Source organism: Pan paniscus, chromosome 11 (genome assembly GCF_029289425.2).
Source record: "Pan paniscus chromosome 11, NHGRI_mPanPan1-v2.0_pri, whole genome shotgun sequence".
NCBI lineage: Eukaryota > Metazoa > Chordata > Mammalia > Primates > Hominidae > Pan > Pan paniscus.
The window spans coordinates 87,015,023-87,037,806 of NC_073260.2; the positions used below are offsets into that span (position 1 = coordinate 87,015,023).

The following is a 22,784-nucleotide window of genomic DNA, read 5'->3' on the forward strand; positions in this document are numbered from 1 at the left end:
TCATTCTAACTGGCAGTGTCAGATTTAACAAGTTCAAATGGGAGTTCTTGATCTCCCCCCGCTTCCAAATATATTCCCCTTACAATAGTTCCCATTTCGATAAATAGCACCTCCATGGGCCCAGTTAATAGGTTAAGCTACCAATCTCTGCTTCCACTCTTAACTCCTGTCTTCACATAGTAGCTGACATACTGCTTTAAAAGGTATCAAATCCTCCACCCCTTCGATGGCTTCCTGTTACGTACAATTTTAAAATCCTTATCATGGCCTATTAAGTGCTGCATGATCTGGCCCCTACCTACCTTTCTGACCTCACTTATACTGTTCTTCCCGTTAAAAAGCTTCAGACAAGCTAGACGTTTTCCATTTCCACAAAGAGCGATCTTTTCTCCTCCAACCCAACCCACCTGGTCCAAGAGTTTTCACAGGGCTTACCCTGCCCCTCTTCCATTTGGCTAACTCTTTATCTTACTCTGAGAGGTCTTCCTTGACTACCCTTCCTTGGTCCCTAATTTATTTAGTTTTATTTTTGAAACAAGAGTCTCGCCCTGTCACCCAGGCTGGAGTGCAGTGGCACAATCATGGCTCACTGTTAACCTCGAACTCCTGAGCTCAAGTGATCTTTCCTCCAGCCTCGGCCTCCAAAAGCGCTGGGATTACAGGCATGAACACCTGGCCCCTATTTTTAAATTACAGCTCCTTCCGTGCATTTTCTACAATTTTAAACACATATTGGCTTAAATGACACTTGATTACCGTCTACCTTCTCCACTACAGAATTAACTTCAGGAGAAGAGGAACCATATCTGCTTTGTTCACTTTTGTGCCCATAATAGTAACGGCACCAGCAGCAACAAACATACAGCATTTACTTTGTGGCAGGCATTATGCTAAGCGCCATACATACAACTAATTTAATATGTACTCCTAGTACATTGTCTGGCAGGTAGCCAATGGTCAGTTTGTTCAGTGAATGAACCCAGACCCTACATGCTCATCTACAGGGTGCCTAGCACCCCAGGAAACTGCTCCTTATACTGTTAGATAACTGGTGCTCGCAGGAATCTTATTTACACTGTATTGGCCTTAGCATGCCTCCCTGCAGTTTCCACCCACTGGTTCTATTTCTGCCCCTTCTGGGGCCACGCAACACGAGCCTGAATCGTCCTTCCGCAAGCTCGCCTTTGCAGTACCCGAAGCCCCACGCGCCCCCTCCTCGTCTGCCTTCCTCCCGCCTCCCGGTGCCCCTCCTGCAGATACAGCTTTTCTGCGCGGTGGTCGGGAAGCCCAGCCCCGGCCAGCCAGCTGCTCCCGGCATCCTTCGCCGCCTTGCGCGTCACATGACGGCGGCGGCTCCGCACGATCCCCAGGCAGCTGTCCGCCCCCGGGCGGGGCTGGCCGCACGCCGCAATCCTACCGACTGCTGCGGCTCCAGCGGGGGCGGCGGGTGGCTTCCAGGGCACCGGCGGCCGCGGCCCGGACTCCGCGGTGGGCGAGCGCCCTGTGAGGTAAGCGGCCGGTGCGCAGAGGCTGCGGGCGAACTTGGGCGGCCGGGGGAGGGGACCCGGGACGCTTCCCCAGGCGACCGACCCAGGAGGCGCCGCTCAGTCCTGGCCGAGGCTGAGCGTCTGGTCGGGCTTCGGGCATCAGGGGTCTGGCAGGACCATGAGGCGTACCCTCAGGCCGCCCGCGGCTCCGCGGTCTCCCGGCATCCGGAGGCTCAGGCGCGCCGACGGAGAGCTGTGCCTTGGTTTACCCTCCCGTAAAACTACCGGACGCGGAGCATGAATCTCCGCGGTGCCTCCAGCCCTGAGATTTTTCGAGTGTGTAAGTAAAGTCGAAGAAGAAGAAGCTGACTCTTGGGATGGGAAGAGCCTTCACCTAGGAACGCAGCGGCAAATATGGGGCTGGGCACCCACTGTATTTTATGCAAATCTCAAGGGGCAAATATGGGGCTGGGCACCCACTGTGTATTTTATGCAAATCTCAAGCCTCTCAGACGGTTTTTTCATCTTTAAACAAAAAGTGATAACCCCTGTCCTGCCTCGCTCTTAGGACTACAGTGAAGAACAGAGGGGAAAGTCATTTGAGGAGCCAGAACTCTGGAGTCAGTTAGCTCTGGTTCAGATCACAGTTCTGCCACTTACTGGCTTTGTGACCTTCAGCCAGATTGATTCCTCATCTGTGAAAAGGAGGTAATAAGCTCATGGGTTGCTGGGAGGATTAATTGTAAAGGGTTTAGCACACAGTGTCTGGCACAAAAGCCTCAGTAGATAATGCTGTTAATATAAGCATTATTAGTAAGCTAGAGATTGCCCCACGTGAAGGGTTTTTTCAGCAGAATAATCACATCTGTTTCTATATTTTTAGTCCTGAAAACTGCCGTTTTGGTTTGTAAGACCTTTTCTTTTTCTCATTCTGGGCCCCCTTTGCCTTCTCTTTTACAATTGGCATATGAACCTGTTGTTCCTACCATATGAGTCAGGCTGGATGGGAACATCAATTTACTTGAGCAGATTGGTATCAGATTCCCTCTGAGGGGAGAGAAAAGTGCCAGGCATGTGTAGCCACCGAAAAAAAAACACAGTACGGTGATTGACTGTCAGAGCTGGAGGATGCCTGGGAAACCATCTAACCCAGCTGTCTCCTTTGCAAATGGAGAGACTGGACCCAGAAGGACGACAGGACTTTGATTTTGCTCAGGACCCAACAGAGTGCTGGCAGTGGGTAGTGGAGAGGATGGACCTTTTACCAGGCACTGTGCTTTCCCTCAGTTCTAATCTCATTCCGCATTTATTCAGCAGCTATATGGAACCCCTACTCTGTCTTGTACACCTACTAGGATCTGGACATAGAGCTGTGAACAAGACACACATGGTCCCTGTCCTCAAGGGGCTTTTTCCAGAGCTAGCTATGTTAGTTTGAGGTTATATAATGTTTTATATATATATCCATCTCCCTGCCCGTTCTCAGTACATTTTAAAATAACAATAAGCTGCAGCTCCCAGTGAGCTTACCTCATAACAGCTGGCCTCCAGGGATAGGAGCACACAGAGAGGCCTGAATTGTTTCCTGATCCCTCACACCAGTTCCAGAGCCCTTGCTGGAGCCTGGTGAGATTTGAGAGACTGGAGAAAAAGCTGCTTTGTCAGGGCTTTTAAGAAAGGATTTCCTTCTGCCCTGGAGCACTTGGATTTCTTTGTCTTTCTGGTTTCAAGCCTATTATTGTTTTTAGATTTCTGTGAAGAGCCGCCTTCACCATAGTGCCATCATTTTGGTTGCCGTGGTTATCAGGGAAATTGTATTTTTATGATCGCACAAGTAGCTGTTAAGCAATAAATGCTCAAGCAGTCAGCAGGTCACCATGAGTTTCCGTTCTCTGGTTTCTTTCAGTTGCAGTGGAGTTACACTATCCCTTCCTTCCCTCCCTCCTTTTTTCCTTCAATAAACGTGCATTGGTGGCAGTGCCAAGAGGAGTGGGAGTGAGTAGAAATAGATAAAAACATACGTAGACTCTGGCCTTAGGGACCTCAGATTCTTTGGCAGGGATAAAACTGAGGGCAGATTAGTGGGGGCTCTGATGATGTAGATAGGGAGTCAGCAAGAGCTCTCAGAGATGGGAGGGATGGTGTCCTAGGCAACCAAGAAGACATCACTTGCTTTTCACAGGAAGATGTGAAGTAAACAAATTCCTTGTACCTGCTTCAGTCAGGAAATAGATGGAACAAGTGTTTTGTTCTTTCAGTTTGCCTTAATGAATGAACCTATTCTTGAGTTACCTGTCATGGTAATACTAAATAATAACTAAACTTTTAGTTTAGTGATTATTAGTTTCCCACTCGTCTAAAATGTTTGATACTGTATACATAAAGGAATGTACACAAAGAGACATTTGATTAAGATTTTGTCTATTTCAGTTTAGATGTGTAACATGTGTGTCTCATTTCACAAGTTGGGTTTAAATTCACTCTTGTCTTTCCTTATTTTTTTCTAAGTAGACTCCCAAGTCCTCTCTAATGTCCTTATTAGTGAGAATTCCAGTGTCTCCTTCTCCAGCCTCTCTGGGGGCTTATACATTCCAATGGGGTCAGTCTTACTGTCACTCTCCAGAGGAGAGAGAACTGCATTGTCTGAGCAGTCCACACACATTGTCATTCCTGACACAGCTATATGGCATAACTGTTGAAGAGCTGTCCTACACAGTCCACGGATGTGTGATCACTGCTGCTCAATGCCCTTATTGGACCAAATCTCTGCCAGCATGATTCCATGCTTGGTTTTCCAAGGTTAGAGCTTGTTTCATTTATGCTTGCGTGCTCAGCCATTCTCCCCAAAGCACCTCACTCTGGGCTTTTGTTGAGCTTTTCACCAGGCTGGGTTCCCCTGGTGTCCTGGAGAGTTCTCTTTTAGGGCATTTGGGGCCCTTCCTGCTAGCAACCTTGGTCATGGTCATCTAGACCACCCAAGAGATGTCTCTGTTTTCAAACTTCTTATCAGAGTTTGTGGGCTCAGTCCCTTCTCTTCTTAACCTTAACCCAAATCCCTTTGGCAAATTGGTTCCACATACTCTCCAGGGTTCTGCCTACCGATGATTCTCAGGAATGACAGCCTTCAACAAGATAGCTACCCCAGGACTTTGGGTGCCTACTTACCTTACTTTTCCATATGTAAAGAGGGGTCCTCAGGTCACCCTGAGCCACACAGATTTAGGCATTCTGGAAAATTTACTTGGCATGTACCCTGTTAGGGATTTTGCAGGCAAGGTTTTAATTTAAAAATAAAGGATTTTAGTTTTCTCAATTTTTCTAAGAAACAATAATCAGTATATTTATTTCATTTATTTGTTTTAAACTTTTTGAATATGAAATACAGCAAATATGCATGGTAAAAAACACAATATATAGTTTAGCAAATAACTCTAAAGGAAATACACACGTAATCACCAACATGTCAAGAACTGGAACATTGCCAATACTCAGTACCTGCTTCCAAATCATAATTTCCTCCCCTAGAAGAAATCATCTTGTGATAATCATTTTTTTTGCTTTTCTTTGTAATTATATCACCTATGTATATATCCCTAAACAATATAGTTTTAAGTTTTTTAATTTCATACATATAGAATCATACTTTTGCATTTTGTGTTTTGCTTCTTTTGCTCAACTTGTTTGTGAGATGCATCCATGTGGCGGCCTCACTTATTTTTGTTGCCAACAGTGTTTCATGGTATGACTGTGTCACAATAGATGTATTAATCCTGTGGTTGATGGATACTTGAGTTGCTTATAGTTTCTGACTGCCAAGTACATCCTTAGATATTTTCTGATGTATTTGAACAAGTTTCTTTAGGTTATATATGTTAGAGTACAATTGCTTTACTAGATAGTGTCGAACAGTTTACTTTGCTACCAGGAGTATATGAGAGTTCCAATTGCTTCATATCCTGGCAAATAGTTGCTTTTATTGGTTTTAATATTTTAACTATTTTCATGTGTGTGTCTTGATATTTCTTGTGGTTTTAACTTGCTCTCCTTGGTTACTCTTGAGGTTGAGCACTTTTTTCTTTTTTCTTTTTTTTGGAAACAGGGTCTTGCTTTGTCACCCAGGCTGGATTGCAGTGGCATGATCATGGCTTACTGTAGCCTCAACCTCCTAGGCTCAAGAGATCTCTCCCACCTCAGCCCCCTGAGCAGCTGGGACAGCCAGATAATTATTTTATTTTTTTTTGTAGAGACCAGGTCTTGCCATATTTTCCAGGCTGGTCTCAAACTCCTGGACTCAAACTATTCTCCCATGTCAGCCTCCCCAGGTGCTGGGATTACAGGTGTGAGCTACCATGCCCAGCCCTTGAGCAGTTTTTTGTTGGTTAATTGGATTGCCTCTTTTGTGAACTGTCTATTCATGTCTCTTGCCATTTTTAAATTTTTTAAATTGATTTTTCAATAAGGAAATATATATATATATATATATATATATATATATATATATATATGGCTCTCTTTTCACCCTCTTAAGTGGTGATATCTTCGATCCCATTCTGTAGAAGCAGGGCATAAAATAGAGATTCTTGTTCAAGTGAGACTGTGGGAGAAGCGCTCAGGAAGAGGAGTATGAGGAAAGCTGGATTGGGGGAGGAGAGGCACAGCCTGGTGAGGGGGCAGTTGCAGTTTTCTGGAGAAAGGGACATCTGTGAGTTGTTCTCAGCTGACACCACATCTCAGTGACAGGTGTGCTAACCAGTAAAGATGATCTGGATGGAACCAGTAGTATTCTCCACAGTCCACTTCTTGTACCATACAGATAGGCTTGCTTCTTATATTAAGTTCACTGTATCCAGGTACAGCTTCTCCAGGATTCTGATTAGTCACAAATCCTGGGAAAACTTATAAGAGGAAGATTAGTGAGACAAATTACAACCCTTGCTGCTGCAGTTGGTCCAGAAATCTAACAAATACCCATATCATCCTCTTCCACCATCCATTTTAGTTTCCCCTTCTTTGTCCCTTGAATGTATGATAGAACTTGGTGATGAAGCCACCTGGGCTTGCAGGTGTGTTTTCTCTGCAATCTTATTTTTGACCACAGACTCAATGTCTTTAATGGTTCTAGGGTGATTTTGTTTTTATAATTTCTTAACTAAGTAATATTTTCCTAGGAGTTTATCCCTTCATATTTATTTATATAAAGTTGTTTATAATTTTTTTTTTTTTTTTGAGACGGAGTCTTGCCCTGTCGCCAGGCTGGACTGCAGTGGCGCAATCTCAGCTCACTGCAACCTCCGCCTTCCGGTTTCAAGCGATTCTCCTGCCTCAGCCTCCTTAGTAGCTGGAACTACAGGCACGTGCCACCACGCCCAGCTAATTTTTTGTATTTTTAGTAAAGACAGAGTTTCACCACGTTGGTCTGGATGGTCTCCATCTCTTGACCTCGTGATCCACCTGCCTCAGCCTCCCAAAGTGCTGGGATTACAGGCGTGAGCCACCGCACCTGGCCGTTTATAATATTTTCTTATCCTTTGGTGTACAGCATCTATAGAGATATCCCCTCTTTCATTCTGATTTCATTTTAATGCTTTTTTTTCCTTCTTCTTTGGTTTTAGTAGAGGTTCTTTTCAGAGAACCTGCTTTTATCATCAGTGATAGTCTTCATAATAAATTTGTTTTCTGTTTCATAAGTTCTGCTCTGTTCTTTATTTTTCTCTTCTATTTTCCTTGGATTTATTTTGTTCTTTTTCTGACTTCTTGAAATTGATGTTTAGTTTCATTAATTTTTATCTTTTTGATTCTTTCTATTTAAGGTTATACATTTTTTTCCAAATTCTGTTTCAGCAGGAGTTCACAAGTTTTGATATGTGGTATCTCTGTTGTTTATTTCTTTTCTTTTTTTTTTTCCAAGACAGACTTTCACTCTTGTTGCCCAGGCTGGAGTGCAATGGCACAATCTCGGCTCACTGCAACCTCCACCTCCCGGGTTCAAGGGATTCTCCTGCCTCCTCAGCCTCCCAAGTAGCTGGGATTGCAGGCATGCACCACTATGCCCAGCTAATGTTTTTGTATTTTAGTAGAGACAGGGTTTTACCATGTTGCTCAGGCGGGTCTCGAACTCCTTATCTCAGGTGTTCCACCTGCCTTGGCCTCCCAAAATGCTGGGATACAGGCATGAGCCACTGCGCCCAGCCTTCTTTGTTGTTTATTTCTAAAAATATTCTAATTTCCATTGTAATTCTTTCTTTAACCAATAGATATTATATTCGAGAAATGTGTTTTGTAATATCCAAACATACTAACATTTTCTAATTATCCTTTATTTATGACTAATTATGACTGTGGTCAGTGAGCTTGTTCTGTTTTTGGTTGGTTGGTTTGTTTGTTTTTGAGACAGTCTCACTGTCTCCCACATTGGAGTACAGTGGTGTGATCATAGCTAACTGCAGCCTTGAACTCCTGGCTCAAGCAATCCTCCTGCCTCAGTCTCCCCAGGTAGCTGGAAGGACTACAGGTATGAGCCACTGTGCTTGAAGCTGTATAATTTTAATCCTTTGAAATTTCTTGATACTTCTGTTAGAGCTCTGTTTATGGTCAGTTTTTATAAATGTTCCATGTGTGTTTGAAAGTAAAGTGTATTCTACAGTTATTGGATTCAATGTCCAATGAAATGCCATTAGATCAAGTTTGTTAATGGTGTTCAAATCTTCTTTATCCTTACTGGGTGTTTTTTTTTTCCTATGAATTATAGAGGGATGTGTTTAAATATCCAAGTATAATTATGAATTTGTCTACTTCATCTTTTAATTTTTTTTTTTTGCTTTATATCTGTAAGGCCGTATTATCAGGTGCATATACAAATATAAAGTTGTTTTATCTTCTTAATTCTTAATTCACTTTTTATCATTATGAAGCTGCCTTTTTTGTTTCTAATAATTTTTTTTTTTTTGCCTTATACTTTACCTGATAGTGTAGCTATGCCATCTTTTAAAAAATCTACACAAGGTATTTTTTTTCCATTAGTTGCATCTTTTCTGTAACTGTGTTTTAGGTAAGTCTCTTATGAATAGCATATAATTGGGTTTTGGTTTTTTAAACCCTGGGAAAACTTATAAGGAAGTTTTAAAGTCAGGGAAAACCCTGACTTTCTTTGTCTTTTAATTAGAACATTTAGTCCATTTTCATTAATAGCACCACTGATGTATTTTTGTTTAGGTCTGCCTTATTTTATGCTCTCAATCTGTTTGTGCTGACAGTTCTCCATTTCATTACAGCTGTCTTCCCTTCTTTGGAGCTATTTTTCATCATTCACCTTTTTTTTCTACTAATGTGGATGTTATACACTTTTTTGCTTGAAATTTCAATTTGACCAAAGTTGATAGATTTCCGTTATATAAGTGGTGACTATCCTTGCTCTTTTGGACAGACAGTACAGCGACCTTAGACCACATGAACTCTGACCTTAGACCACATGAACTCTGACCTTAGACCACATGAACTCTGACCTTAGACCACATGAACTCCGACCTTAGACCACATGAACTCCGTTTATCCTTTTTCCACCTTAGGGTAGAGGAGATGTAAATACAATGTATCAACTTTGATTGGAGTCTTACTAGCCTACAGAGAGAAAAAGGAAGAGAGTAAAGAATTTACCTGAGAAAACAAAGTAAATTGGTTTCTTGAAAACAAAGTAAGTTGGGTGGGTGGGGATGTGTGCCAGTGGCTCACACCTGTAATCCCAGCACTTTAGGAGGCTGAGGTGGGCGGTTCGCCTGAGGTCAGGAGTTTGAGACCAGCCTGGCCAGCATGGTGAAACCCCATCTCTACTAAAAATACAAAAATTAGTCAGGCGTGGTGGCAGGCGGCTGTAATCCCAGCTACCCGAGAAGCTGAGGCAGGAGAATCACTTGAATCCAGGAGGTGGCAGTTGCAGTGAGCCAAGATCGCGCCATTGTACTCCAGTTTGGGCAACAGAGCAAGACTCCATCTCAAAAATAATAATAATAATAATAATTTACTTGAGAAAACTGTATTTGTCAGGATTTGTTTGCTTGTAGGTGATCAGCTTAAAGTATCTGAACTTGAAAAAGAACATCAGTTGGCTTTAAAAAGAAAATGTTACTGTGTCCCTGGCCCTTTGATCTCTTGCAGTCTCTCACCTTAATTGTCTGAGTTTGGCTTCATTCCTCATATGGACTCTTTTGAGTTGCCCCATTCCTTGCAAGAGGATGGGGGATTCTTACTGTCTTCTTTGGGTCAAGTATCCATCCTGTGAGGTAGAGGACTGCAACACTCTCAGTGGCAGCCCCAGCAGGACTAAATAGAGTAGAAGCAGGGTTCCCCTGAGGACGCAGAAGAGGGAAGGTGCTGGGCAGACATAGCTAAGGCCAGGTGCAGTGGCTCATGCCTGGAATCCCAGCACTTTGGGAGGCCGAGGCGGACGGATCACCTGAGGTCAGGAGTTCAAGACCAGCGTGGCCAACATGATGAAACCCCATCTCTACTAAAAATGCAAAAATTAGCCAGGCATGGTGCCTCCTAGTTCCTTTCTTGGAGTACTGGGGTTCCTAACTTGTGAAGTGATGATACAGGAACTTCTAGCCCCACCATCACATATATATAAACTCACAGATCATGAAATAAGAATGAATTTGATCCTGCAATTGTTATGCACTAAAATATTACCACACAATAAATGTTTACTCATAGGAATTGAGGATAAGCATACTACATTTTGGTTGTTATAAGTGCTCATTAAGACGATATGTAAGGCTGGGCATGGTGGCTCACGCCTATAATCCCAGCACTTTGGGAGGCTGAGGCAGGAGGATCGCTTGAGCCCAGGACTTTGAGACTAGCCTGGGCAACATAGTGAGACCTCATCTCTAAAAAAAAAAAAAAAAAAATTTAGCTGGGTGTGGTAGCGTGTGCCCATAGTCCCAGCTACTCAGGAGGCTGAGGCTGGAAGATCACTTGAGCCCAGGAGATTGAGGCTGTAGTGAGCCAAGATCACATCACTGCACTCCAATCTGGGTGACAAAGCAAGACCTTGTCTCAAAAAAAAAAAAGAAAAAAAGAAAAAAAAAAGACATATAAAAAGCACCTGGCATTTAGTAAGCCCTCAAAACACCTTTGCCTGCCCCTTCAAGGACATGCAATAAATTTATGTGAGAATCAGTACTAAAACCTGGATCTGGGGACCCCCCTGCAACTCCCCTTCTGTCTCCTAAGTAAACCAAAATGAACAGGCAGTGCATTGAAAGGAGAGAGGGTCCTTATGGCTCCAAGCCCACTCAGAAAGCACCATCAGAACACAGCTTTCTGGTTTATGTCATGAAATTTCAAAGCTGAAAATAAGAAACAGATGGTTATTTCTCACGCTGAAGAGAGCTACGGTTTGAAGAAATGATGAAAAGCCCAGCTGAAGTTTTTCTCATCTTCAAATTTAAGTTTCGTCTCATTTCCGATGGTGTGTGTAGGTGTGTGTACAGGGCTCTTTGGGGTTATAATATTTTACTATTACTTTAGAACAGTTTACTCCACAAAACTAGGGACATTTACTTTGATTTGAAGAAAGATTTTAAATCATTAATCCATTACAGTTGCTCAGTTAATACAGTTTGTAGTTATTTACGCTGTGCCTGTGAGGCTTGTGTGCCTCATAATGTTGGAAGAGAAATTTTTTCTTTTCCTGTCAATACTAAATAGGGTTCTGAGCAGCCCTTGATTTTTTTTTTCCACTTTTTTTTTTTTTTTTTTTCCGAGACAGAGTCTCACTTTGTTGTCCAAGCTGCAGTGCAGTGGCGTGATCTCAGCTTACTGCAACCTCCACCTCCCAGGTTCAAGCGATTCTCTGCCTCAGCCTCCCAAGTAGCTGGGATTACAGGTGCCCACCACTATGCCTGGCTAATCTTACTTTTTTATTAGAAACTAAATTCCAACACTTTGATACTAGTATGGCCCTCTGTAGGTAGAAAGTGTGTTTCCCTGGTTATACAAATGTGAAACAAGAGTTAAGTCACCTGCCGTCATGATTAGTCTGCAAGGGAGAGGCAGAGCCCAAACTAGAGTGTGAATGAAGCCTGTTGGGTCCCTTTTGTCAGAGTCATTTCAGCACGCATAGGGCCTTTTGTGCTGGGACTCATGGCAGCTCCCCATGGTCCCCCAAATTAACTAGAAACTGTTTACCTTTGGCTAAGGGTGTTCCACGTGAACTAATACAGGTGGCTTTTCTCACTGATCCCTTCAGACTCCTGGAGCTGCAGCCAGACTGAACCTCCCAACATGTCCTAAGCCCAGCTGAAGGTTTTCTATCTCAGGAGCTTTTGCTGATGCTGTTTCCTCTGCTATAGCCCCCTTTCTTCCTCCTCTGAATGTCCCAGTCCTATGCAAATTTCAGAGTCCAATTCAGATACCAGCTCCTCCATGAAGCTTGGCTTAGTGGTTAAAAACAAGAGTCTCTGGGGACGGGCTGGGCTTCAGTGGTTCTGCACCTCTCTAACGAGTGATTGGGGCAAGCCATTTGTCACATAAGTTTAGTTTCTTGAACTGAAAAATGAAGACAGTATTAATTTCAGTCATTGCTTCTCAAATTTAGGGTGCACATCAGTTCCCTGGTGATGTTGTTAAAATGCCAAATCTGATCCAGGAGGTACAAGGTGGTGCCCAATGTCTGCCACTTCTAACAAGCTCCTAGGTCCTGGGAGCACATTTTGAGGTGTAAGGCTTGAAGAGATCTTCAGGGAATAGGATGAAATAATGCATGAAAAGCACTTAATATTGTGCCCCTCAAATAGCAGTACTGAGTAAAAGCTACCTGCTGCTGTTTTTGTTGTCTTCCATTATTATTGGTTTGTTTCCCTAGCTGGAGGTCACATTTTTGTTCTTTAAACAAGGGCTTCCCCTTTTTTATGGCACTGTGTTAGTCTGTGCTCATGCTGCCATGAAGAAATATCTGAGACTAATTTATAAAGAAAAGAGGTTTAATTGACTCACAGTTCCACATGGCTGGGGAGGCCTCAGGAACCTTACAGTCATGGTGAAAGGCACCTCTTCACAGGGTGGCAGGAGAGAGATGAGTGCAAGCAGGGGAAATTCCAGAGACTTATAAAAGCATCAGATCTCATGGGACTCACTATCACGAGAACAGCATGGGGGAAACCGTGCCCCATGATCCAATTACCTCTACATGGTCCCTCCCCTGACAAATGGGGATTGTGGGAATTATAATTCAAGATGATATTTTGGGTGGGGACACAGCCAAACCATTATCATTCTGCCCCTGGGCCCTCCCAAATTTCATGTCTTCATATTTCAAAACACTGTCATTCCTTTCCAACAGTACCCCAAAGTCTTAACTCATTCCAGCATTAACCCAAAAGTCCAGGTCCAAAGTCTCATCTGAGACAAGGCAAGTCCCTTCTGCCTATGAGCCTGTAAAATCAAAGGCAAGCTAGTTACTTCCTAAATACAGTGGGGGTACAGACATTGGGTAAATATACCCATTCCAAATGGGAGAAATTGGCCAAAGGGGCTACAGGCCCTATGCAAGTCCAAAATCCAATAGGTTAGTTATTAAACCTTAAAGTTCCAAAATGATCTCCTTTGACTGCATGTCTCATATCCAGGTTATGCTGATGCAAAAGGTGGGCTCCCAGCCTTGGGCAGCTCCACCCCTGTGGCTTTGCAGGATACAACCCACCTCCTGGCTGCTTTCACAGGCTGGTGTTGAGTGTCTGCAGCTTTTCCAGGCACATGATGCAAGCTCTCAGTGGATCTGCCATTGTGGGGTCTGGAGGATGGTGACCTTCTTCTCACAGCTCCACTGGGCAGTGCCCCCGTGGAGACTCTGTGTGGGGGCCCCGACCCCACATTTCCCTTCTATACTGCCCAAGCAGGTGTTCTCCATGAGGGCTCCACCCCTGCAGCAAACTTCTTCCTGGACATCCAGCTGTTTCCATACATGCTCTAAAATCTAAGTAGAGGTTTCTATACCTCAGTTCTTGACTTCTGTGCACCCACAGGCTCAACACCATGTGGAAGCCACCAATGAGTAGGGCTTGCACCCTCTGAAGCAATGGCCCAAGCTGTACCTTGGCCCCTTTTAGCCACGGCTGCAGCTGAAGCAGCTGGGATGCAGGGTACCATGTCCCAAGGCTGCACAGAGCAGAGGGTCCCTGTGCCTGGCCCAGGCCCATGGAACCATTTTTCCCTCCTAGGCCTTGGGCCTGTGATGGGAGGGGCTGCCTTGAAGTTCTCTGACATGCCCTGCAGACATTTTCCGCATTATCTTGGTGGTTAACATTCCTCATTACTTGTGCAAATTTCTGCATTGGGCTTGAATTTCTCCCCAGAAAATGGGGTTTTCTTTTCTATCACATCCAATAGGCCAGTTATTAAACCTTAAAGTTCCAAAATGATCTCCTGCAAATTTTCCAAACTTTTATGCTCTGCTTCCTCTTGAATGCTTTGTTGTTTAGAAGTTTCTTCTGCCAGATACCCTAAATCATTTCTCTCAAGTTCAAAGTTCCACAAATCTCTAGGGGAGGGACAAAATGCTGTGAGTCTCTTTGCATAGCAAGAGTTACCTTTACTCCGGTTCCTAAGAAGTGCCTTATCTCCATCTGAGACCACCTCAGCCTGGACTTCATGGTCCATGTCACTATCAGCATTTTGATCAAAGCCATTCAACAAGTCCCTAAGAAGCTCCAAACTTTCCCACATCTTCTTGTCTTCTGAGCCCTCTAAGTCTCTAGGAAGTTCCAGACTTTCCCACATTTTTCTGTCTTCTTCCGAGCCCTCCAAACCATTCCAGCCTCTGCCTGTTACCCAGTTCCAAAGTCGCTTCCACATTTCAGGTATCTTTACAGCAGCACCCCACTCTCTGTAGTACCAATTTACTGTATTAGTCTGTTCTCATGCTGCTGTTAAGAAATACCCACAACTAGGTAATTTATAAACAAAAGAGGTTTAATTGACTCACAGTTCTGCATGGCTGGGGAGGCCTCAGAAAACTTACAATCATGGCAGAAGGCACCTCTTCACAGGGTGGCAGGAGAGAGAATGAGTGCAAGCAGGGGAAATGCCAGATGGCTTATAAAACCATCAGATCTTGTGAGACTCACTCACTATCATGAGAACAGCATGGGGAACCGCCTTCATGATCCGATTATCTCTACTTGGTCACACCCCTGACACATGGGGATTATGGGGAGTATAATTCTAGATGAGATTTTGGGTGGGGACACAGCCAAACCATATCAGGCACTAAGCATTTTTCCCCTTGAATTGTGGGATTTCTTTGGTTTTCTTTTTGTCTTTTGGGTGTTTTTTGGTAGACATATCTTTGTTCTGCCAGACTTGAGAGCAGGGTCTTTATCTGATTCCCACTGACTCACAAGGTGCTAACCACTTGGTCTTATACACAGCAAGTGTTGAATACATACTTGGGTTCTTATTTACTTCTTTTTTTATTCCACAGGGATCTGTGTGGCAGCAGGGAATCTATTGCTAATGATTTGAGTAGTCTCAGCTATGCTAATATACCAGATAATGATGAGGTGATTATTTATTCAGTAAATGATTGTTGAGCACCTGCTATGCGCCAGGTATAGTTCTGGGCATAGTGCAAAGCAGTGATGCAAAGTTTCTGCCCTTCAGGAGCTTACATTTTACTCAGGGGAGACAGACAATAAATGAAGAAAAACATTTAATTCCACAGGGAATTTCCTCCTAGAGGTGCCCAGGCTCTGTCACCTGGCGCTCTGGGTCCACAGGTGTGTTTCCCTTTTCCCGTGGTTCATCCCTGTGGAATAACTCAGCACTTCCTGTGTCCCCTCTGCCCCCTCACAGATCCACTCACACAAAAGAATTTGTGAGCGACCAAGACATTAGAGAGCTTACAGGGAGCCAAAGCAAGGGCTTCACTTTATACTCAACTGTTAATACCAAAGCGTTCCCCTGTTGCCACTTCCTCCCACCACACAGCTCCCAAGTGCAGATCCCTGAGGGATGTTTTTATTCCTGACCCCAGCCTGCCTGCCCATCTTGGTGCTTGGTGAACGGGCACATGGAGCCCACCCTTCCCAGAAGCAGTGGGAGTACAGACAGCAAATGAACAAAGCAGCAGCCTTCCTTTCAGGGCCTCACAGGTGCAGAGCTCTGGACAGTGCTGTGAGGGAGGTTGTTCCCACTTTCCCCTTTACAGATGTGTTTCCATTTCATGCCGTTGAGATGTTAGACTGGCCAAGGGCTTGTTCATCAGATTGCTTCTCTCTCTTAACTCCTTCACCAGTGATCTCAGTCCATGCCATGGCTTTAAATGTCATTCAGGTCTCTATTCAAATGTCACTTCCTCAGAGACCTTCCTTGACAACCCTGTCTGAAATAGCACATGCATGAACATATACCCCTTAACCTGCTTTATTTCTCTTCATAGCATTTATGTTAATATCTTTTTCATTTATTGTCTGTCTCTGAAGGTAGGGACTTTGCCTTATTTACTGCTTTTCAGTTCTTGGAACAATGCTTGGCACATAGGCAATCAACGAATGTTTGTTGAATAAATGATTTTTTTCTCTGGAAATTGTCAAAATCTGCATGAGGTGTATCAGGCCAGCCATTGTCAGCCTCAGTTTAGAGGCAAGGAAATAGGTTCAGAAAGGTTCAAGGACGTGCTGAAGTCACAGGGCGAGGCAGCAGCAGAGAGCCTGCTTGTTGAGAGCCGAGTCTTATGGGACTTGCCTCCTTCTCTCCCACTGAGGCTGGGGACACCAGGTGGCCCAGAGGCATGTGGATACCTCCAGTGGGAGGTTAGGAGAGTGCTACACAGAAACTCTGAGTTCTAACACTCTTGGGACCATAAAAAATGGAACAAGTCTGGGCATGGTAACTCACGCCTGTAATCACAGTATTTTGAGAGGCTAAGGTGGGAGGATCACTTGTGGCCAGGAGTTCGAGGCTGCAGTGAGCTATGATCCTGCCACTGTACTCCAGCCTGGGCAACACAGAGAGACCTCACTTCTTTAAAAAAAAAAAAATAAAAAAGGTGGTTTTGTTTTGTTTTGTTTTGTTTTGTTTTTTTGAGACGGAGTCTTGCTCTTTCGCCCAGGCTAGAGTGCAGTGGCACGATCTCGGCTCACTGCAAGCTCCACCTCCTGGGTTCACACCATTCTTCTGTCTCAGCCTCCTGAGTAGCTGGGACTACAGGTGCCCACCACCATGCCCGGCTAATTTTTTGTATTTTTAGTAGAGACGGGGTTTCACCGTGTTAGCCTGGATGGTCTCAATCTCCTGACCTCATGATCTGCCTGCCTCGGCCTCCCAAAGTGCTGGGATTACAGGCATGAGCCACCACGCCTGGCAAAATAAAAAGTTTTTTAATCAAAAAACGGAACCACTTGGGGCCTACTTCAGGCCATACTCCCTCCATCCCAGATAGGCTTCCATCATTGTTTTTTCAGTTCTTTACAGGCATCACACTCCAGGTGCACAGGCTCTGGGGACATTTGTTACTTTTAATTCCACATGCAGAGGCCCCAGTGGTAAAACGGAAAGGCAAAACTTGAATGCATTAAAAAAAATAAAATAAAATAAAAAGTGTTACCTTGTTTTAAGAAATCCCTGTTGTTTCATGAATCTCCATGGATTAGTGTAAAGATATAGTAAATAAAGCCAAATGGAATGATAGGAAATGTGCATGTGTGCTCGGAGTCAAGAGGGGGCAATTGTTGGCTTCATTCTAGATACAGAGCCCTGGAGTTGGGTACACAGGCAAGTTTGGGGGAAAACAAATGCTGAAGGGTTGACAGTAACCTGCTAGGAAATCCCCCTTCCCCTGAGAGGCCAGTGACTAAACCATGTGCTTCCTACTATAGGTGGGCTTCTTGGAACCCCAAGAAACCGAAGCTCCAGTAGTTTCTACGTCAGGTGGCTTGGCCCCAAATCCCCCAGACACCCTCACATCATCCTAAGGGAAAGAAATTATAATTAATATTTGCAAAATTGTGAGTTCCTGCCCTCACTGTTCCACCTAAATACCTCTCCTGGATGGATCTCCTTAAAATATAGCTCTGATCAGGCCACTTCCCTTCTGAGGAATCTATAATAGACAAGTACAAGCTTCTTAGTCTGGCATTCAGAGCCTTTCCCATCATGCAACTTGTGAAAGAGGGTCGAGCACCAGTGGCTCCAAGGGGTCAGAACTGACACCACCTGGGGAAGAGTAGTGAAGTCAATCTCAAGGTGTCCGAGGGCTTTATAATAATGCCCTTTAGAGTTTCATATGCTCTTTCAGCCTCTGCTATGGTAACAAACAATCTGCAAGTTCTTAGTGCCTTAACCCAAACAAAGGTGTATTTTTCATGCATGGTGTTTGTCCATCTTGGCTTGGTCGGGATCTCTGCTTACTCTAATCATTTAAGGATCCAGGTTCCTAGAGTAACCGTCATCTCAAATGTTGCCAGTTGCTGTGCCACAGAGAAAAGCAAGCTGTGGATGATCTTGCATAGGCAATGAAGTGCTCTAGTCGAGAAGTAACGCACATCTCTTCTACTCAAAACCCATTGGTTAGTACTAGTCTTGTGGCCCCATTTGACCTCAGGAGGGATCAGATGTACAATCTTGTCATGTGCCCAGAAGGAAAGAAAACTGGAAGCAGTTGATGAAGAGCATTGATTCCCAATATAATGTGCATTCAATTTTTTAATCATCACAGCAAGCCTTTGGGGTGCTATCAAGGTCCCCAGTTTATATATGAGGAACCTGAGGCCCAGAGAGGTTAAGTGACTTGTTCAAGGTCACCTGCAACTTGACCCCAGGTCTTCTGGCTTTGAAATGATTGGTCTTTGCATGATACAGAGACAGCTGCTTCACTGAAAGGGTTGAAGCTGAGGAAGAAGGATGCTGCATCAAAGTGTGGGTGGGGCCCTTTATCACAATCACCAGGGAGCTTGTTAAAAATGCACATAATTGGTTCCACTCCAGAGATTCTGATTCTGGAGGTCTGAGATGAAGCTAGGAATAGGCCCCAGGTGATTCTCAGGTGATGACTGAAGAGCCACGATTAAAGAATCACTGCTATGGGAGGTCCTACTAAGTCTGGCTTAAAGATTTTCTTTTTTCGGCCAGGCGCGGTGGCTCATGCCTGTAATCCCAGCACTCTGGGAGGCCGAGGCGGGCGGATCACCTGAGGTCAGGAGTTCAAAACAAACCTGACCATGGTGAAACCCCGTCTCTACTAAAAATACAAAAAATTAGCCGGACGTGGTGGTGCGCGTCTGTAATCGCAGCTACTCGGGAGGCTGAGGCAGGAGAATCAGTTAAACCTGGGAGGTGGAGGTTGCGGTGAGCTGAGGTCACACCATTGCACTCCAGCCTGGGCAACAAGGGCGAAACTCCATCTCAAAACAAAAAAAAGATTTTCTTTCTTCTTGATCTCTATAAGCTGCAGTAGTGCTTAATTCCTTCTATCTCACATTGTTATTAGCTATGACAGCAAATGGTTGCTATCACCTAATGGGTGATACATTAATTATTCACCTAAAATTTGAGGTGGGGGCATGATGGGGGCTCATTTCTGCTTATTCGTTTATTTAAAAACACTGTTATTAAGCCTGTACTTTGTGCTGCATATTGGATGGTATGTGGGGTTCTTGCTGTATTCTCTGTAAGTGAATTATGATAGCCTAGGGTATTCATTATTGATGAGCTACTATGGGAAATGGGGGAAACCCATCTGGGACAGAAATTGTCAGTGCTGGATACTATGGGATGTCACATGGGGAACACAACGCATTGACTGGGTTGAACACTTATATAGTAAAGTAAACTAGGCTCGAGTTGAGAAGCAGAGATGCATTTATGAGGGTTGGTGGTTGCAATTTGGGTCTCTCTTATTCCAAGTCCCTCCTGAGACTTGGAATACCGACCATTAGCAATAGATCCCAGGAGAACCCTAATGGAAAGTCCTGCAAAAGACCATATGGAAGCCTCTCACCTGGAAGGTGGTATAGATTAGGTTCCTTTAGTGTTAGCTGATTCACTCTTGAACACCTGTCAGAGTTGCCCCTTGTAGAAGGAAAGAACATCATGGATAAAGCATCTCAGAAAGTGCGCAGTATATGGTGCTCCCTGAAAGAAGAGTATATGGTTATACTCAGAGGAGCTCAGAAATCAAGAGCAGCCTGTGGGGACGATGAGAACACAGATTCTAACAAGTACGTCAAAGCTCTTAGCAATGATTAAAAATACTCCTTTCAGATGCAGCAGTTGGTCCTGGTTAAGATGAGATCGCCCACTGGGAGGAAATGTTTGGGTAGTTGATGGTTAGCATACTTTCATATGGAAGGTTATGAAAATGGGGATAATGATGTCCTTCTGGTGGTTTTAAATTGAAGTGGCTAAATAATAAGGAAAAAAGAAATGAAACCAGGACAGCTAGAAAAGTATTATAGATGAGCCCCTCTTTATAGGGAAATAGATAAGAAATGTAGAAAGATAAATGTAAACCGTGTGGGGACATAGTATGTAAGCTGTTATGTGGGAGGGAGATTATCTGAGCTAGCTAGAAATGGACTTTGTGAACGGTCAAGGCCAGCTAGATGAAATGTAATATGTGAAGTCATTGAATTCAGAGTACCACGTATAGGTCACCAAAACTTTATGGAAAGACAGCAAAATAACATTTTAAAATTACTTCTCAAGTGAGGCAAGCCAAGAACATGGTTGGAGGAGAGGGCCTAACTGAGGCTGAACTGCATCTACCCCACTCGGGTCCTGGCAGAGCTCCTTCCTCATGAGAATGACTTTGTGAGGAGAAAAGCAACATTCAAATTAAGAAAAGAATAATTAGAGGCAGAGCCATCCAAGGCCTCCGAAGGGGTAAAGAGGTCTGGGGTAAGGCTCAGAAGGGATGTAGAGTGCAAGGATATGAAGTTGTGAGGCAAAGAGTGAGTTACGTGAGAGTTCAATATAAAAGGGTTCATTTGAGCTGCCAGAGGTACTACTGTCTTGTGATGATGGTCGGGTCAATTGTAAGTAATCATAAATCATCACTTATTGGCATCATTGCCTGAAAGAACCCATAGCCTGGGAAAAATCAGAATCCTACTCTCACAGTGCATGGACACGTAGACCCAGTATTGGAATAATGTAGGCACCCTGTAGCTAAGAATGCTCTCCTTGTCTTTTCGGTTGCCCTGAATAGTTGTAATAGAGAAAGGAGTCAACACCAGGTATTGAGTCTTCAGAGAGAAAAGTACCCAGTCCCTATCGTAAACAATCCAGTGGAGGATGCAAAAGGCTTAGAAACAATGACCAAGCCAGTAGAAAAAGCATCTCTAATATCCAGATTGTGGTTTTGACATATTCCATTAAAGAATACAGAACAGGCCGGATGCGGTGGCTCACATCTGTAATCCCAGCACTTTGGGAGGACAAGACCGACAGATCACCTGATGTCAGGAGTTCAAAACCAGCCTGGCCAACATGGTGAACCCCCATATCTACTAAAAATACAAAAATTAGCCAGGCGTGGCGGCACACACCTGTAATCCCAGCTACTTGGGAGGCTGAGGTAGGAGAATGGCTTGAACTCAGGAGGCAGAGGTTGCAGTGAGCCGAGATTGTGCCACTGCACTCCAGACTGGGCAAAAGAGAAAGACTCTGTCTCAAAAAAAAAAAAAAAAAAAAAAAAAAATCCAGAACAAAAATATCCTCAACCGATTTATCATTTTTTGACAAAAGTACAAAAGCAGTTCAATGGAGAAAGGATAACCTTTTTAACAAATGGTCCTGGGACAGTTGGATAACCATAGGCTAAAAAGAAAAACTTCAACTTACACTTCAATAAGAAATTAACTCAAGATGGACCATAGGCTTAAGTATACAGTGTAAACTATAAAACTTTTAGAAAAAAACACAGGAAAAAATCTTTAGGATCTAGAGCTAGGTAAAAAGTTCTTAAACTTGATACCAAAAGCATAATTCATAAAAGGAAAAAAGTGTCAAAAATGTGGTGATACTGTGGTGCTGGCATAAGGATTGACAAGTAGATCAATGAAACAAATAGTCCAGAAATAATCCCACACTACCATTGTTTGTTTTTTTTGAAAAAGGCACCAAAGCAACCCAATAAGGAAAGGAGACTGTTTTCAACAAATGGTGCTAGAATAACTTGATATCCACATAGAAAAAGAATGAACCTCAACCACTACCTCATACCGTAACAAAAATTAATTCATGATGGATCATAGAACAGTATGTAAAAGTCAAAACCACAAAGCTTTTAGACAAGAGATTATATCCATGACTTAGGAATTAACAAAGCTTTCTCAGACAGATAGAAGAAAATAATCATAAAAAGAAAGAAATGGTAAGTTAGACTTCATCAAAATTAAAAACTTCTCATCAAAAGATTCCATTAAGACAATGAAAAGGCAAACCACAGATTGGGAGAAAATATTCAAAGAACATGTATCTGGCAAAGGACATATAAAGAAGTCCTATAATTAAATATATATAAAAAAAAACAATTAAAAACAGACAAAAGGACCAGGCGCAGTGGCTCACGCCTGTAATCCCAGTGCTTTGGGAGGCCAAGGTGGGTGGATCACCTGTGGTCAGGAGTTTGAGACCAGCCTGGCCAACATGATGAAATCCCATCTCTACTAAAAATACAAAAATTAGCTGGGCTTGGTGGCGAGCGCCTGTAATCCCAGCTACTCGGGAGGCTGAGGCAGGAGAATCGCTTGAACCTGGGAGGTGAAGGTTGGAGGTTGCGGTGAGCCGAGATTGCACCACTGCACTTCAGCCAGGGTGACAAGAGCAAAACTCCGTCTGAAAAAAAAAAAAGACAAAAGATTTGAACAAGTACTTCAAAAAGGAGATATATGAATGGCCAATGATCACATGCAAAAAATCTCAACATCGTGTATTATGAAGAAAATGCAAATTAAAACCAAAATGATATACCATTACATACCCACCAGAATGATAAAATTTTAAAAACCAGCAACAGCCTGGGCATGGTGGTTTACTCCTATAGTCCCAGCACTTTGGGAGGTCGAGGCAGCAGGGTCACTTGAGCCTGGGAATTCGAGGTTGCAATGAACTGTGATCACACCACAGCACTCCAGCCTGGGTGACAAAGTGTGACCCTGCAAAAAACAAACAAACAAAAACACCACAACAAATGTGGAGCAACTGTGTTTCTTATTCTTTCTTGGTAGGAGTGTAAAATAGTATAGCCTCTCTGGGAAAAGAACCTAGGAATTCCACTCCTAAGTATTGACTCAAGAA

The 22,784-nt window shown here is 43.6% G+C and overlaps 1 protein-coding gene across 3 annotated transcripts in view; it reads left to right on the top strand.

The window, feature by feature from the left end:
• The window catches only part of FBXO10 (F-box protein 10), a 66,718-nt gene continuing 43,934 nt past the window's right edge, over window positions 1-22,784 (top strand). For 2 of the 3 annotated variants that reach the window (XM_003805120.5, XM_055092028.2), the window contains exon 1: window positions 1-1,508. In XM_003805120.5, the coding sequence (XP_003805168.3) occupies window positions 1,092-1,508 (417 nt within the window). In that variant the 5' untranslated portion in view covers window positions 1-1,091. Of the gene's footprint in view, window positions 1,509-1,591; window positions 1,828-22,784 lie in introns of those variants that run through there. The other variant, XM_034967442.3, reaches the window with a different exon arrangement.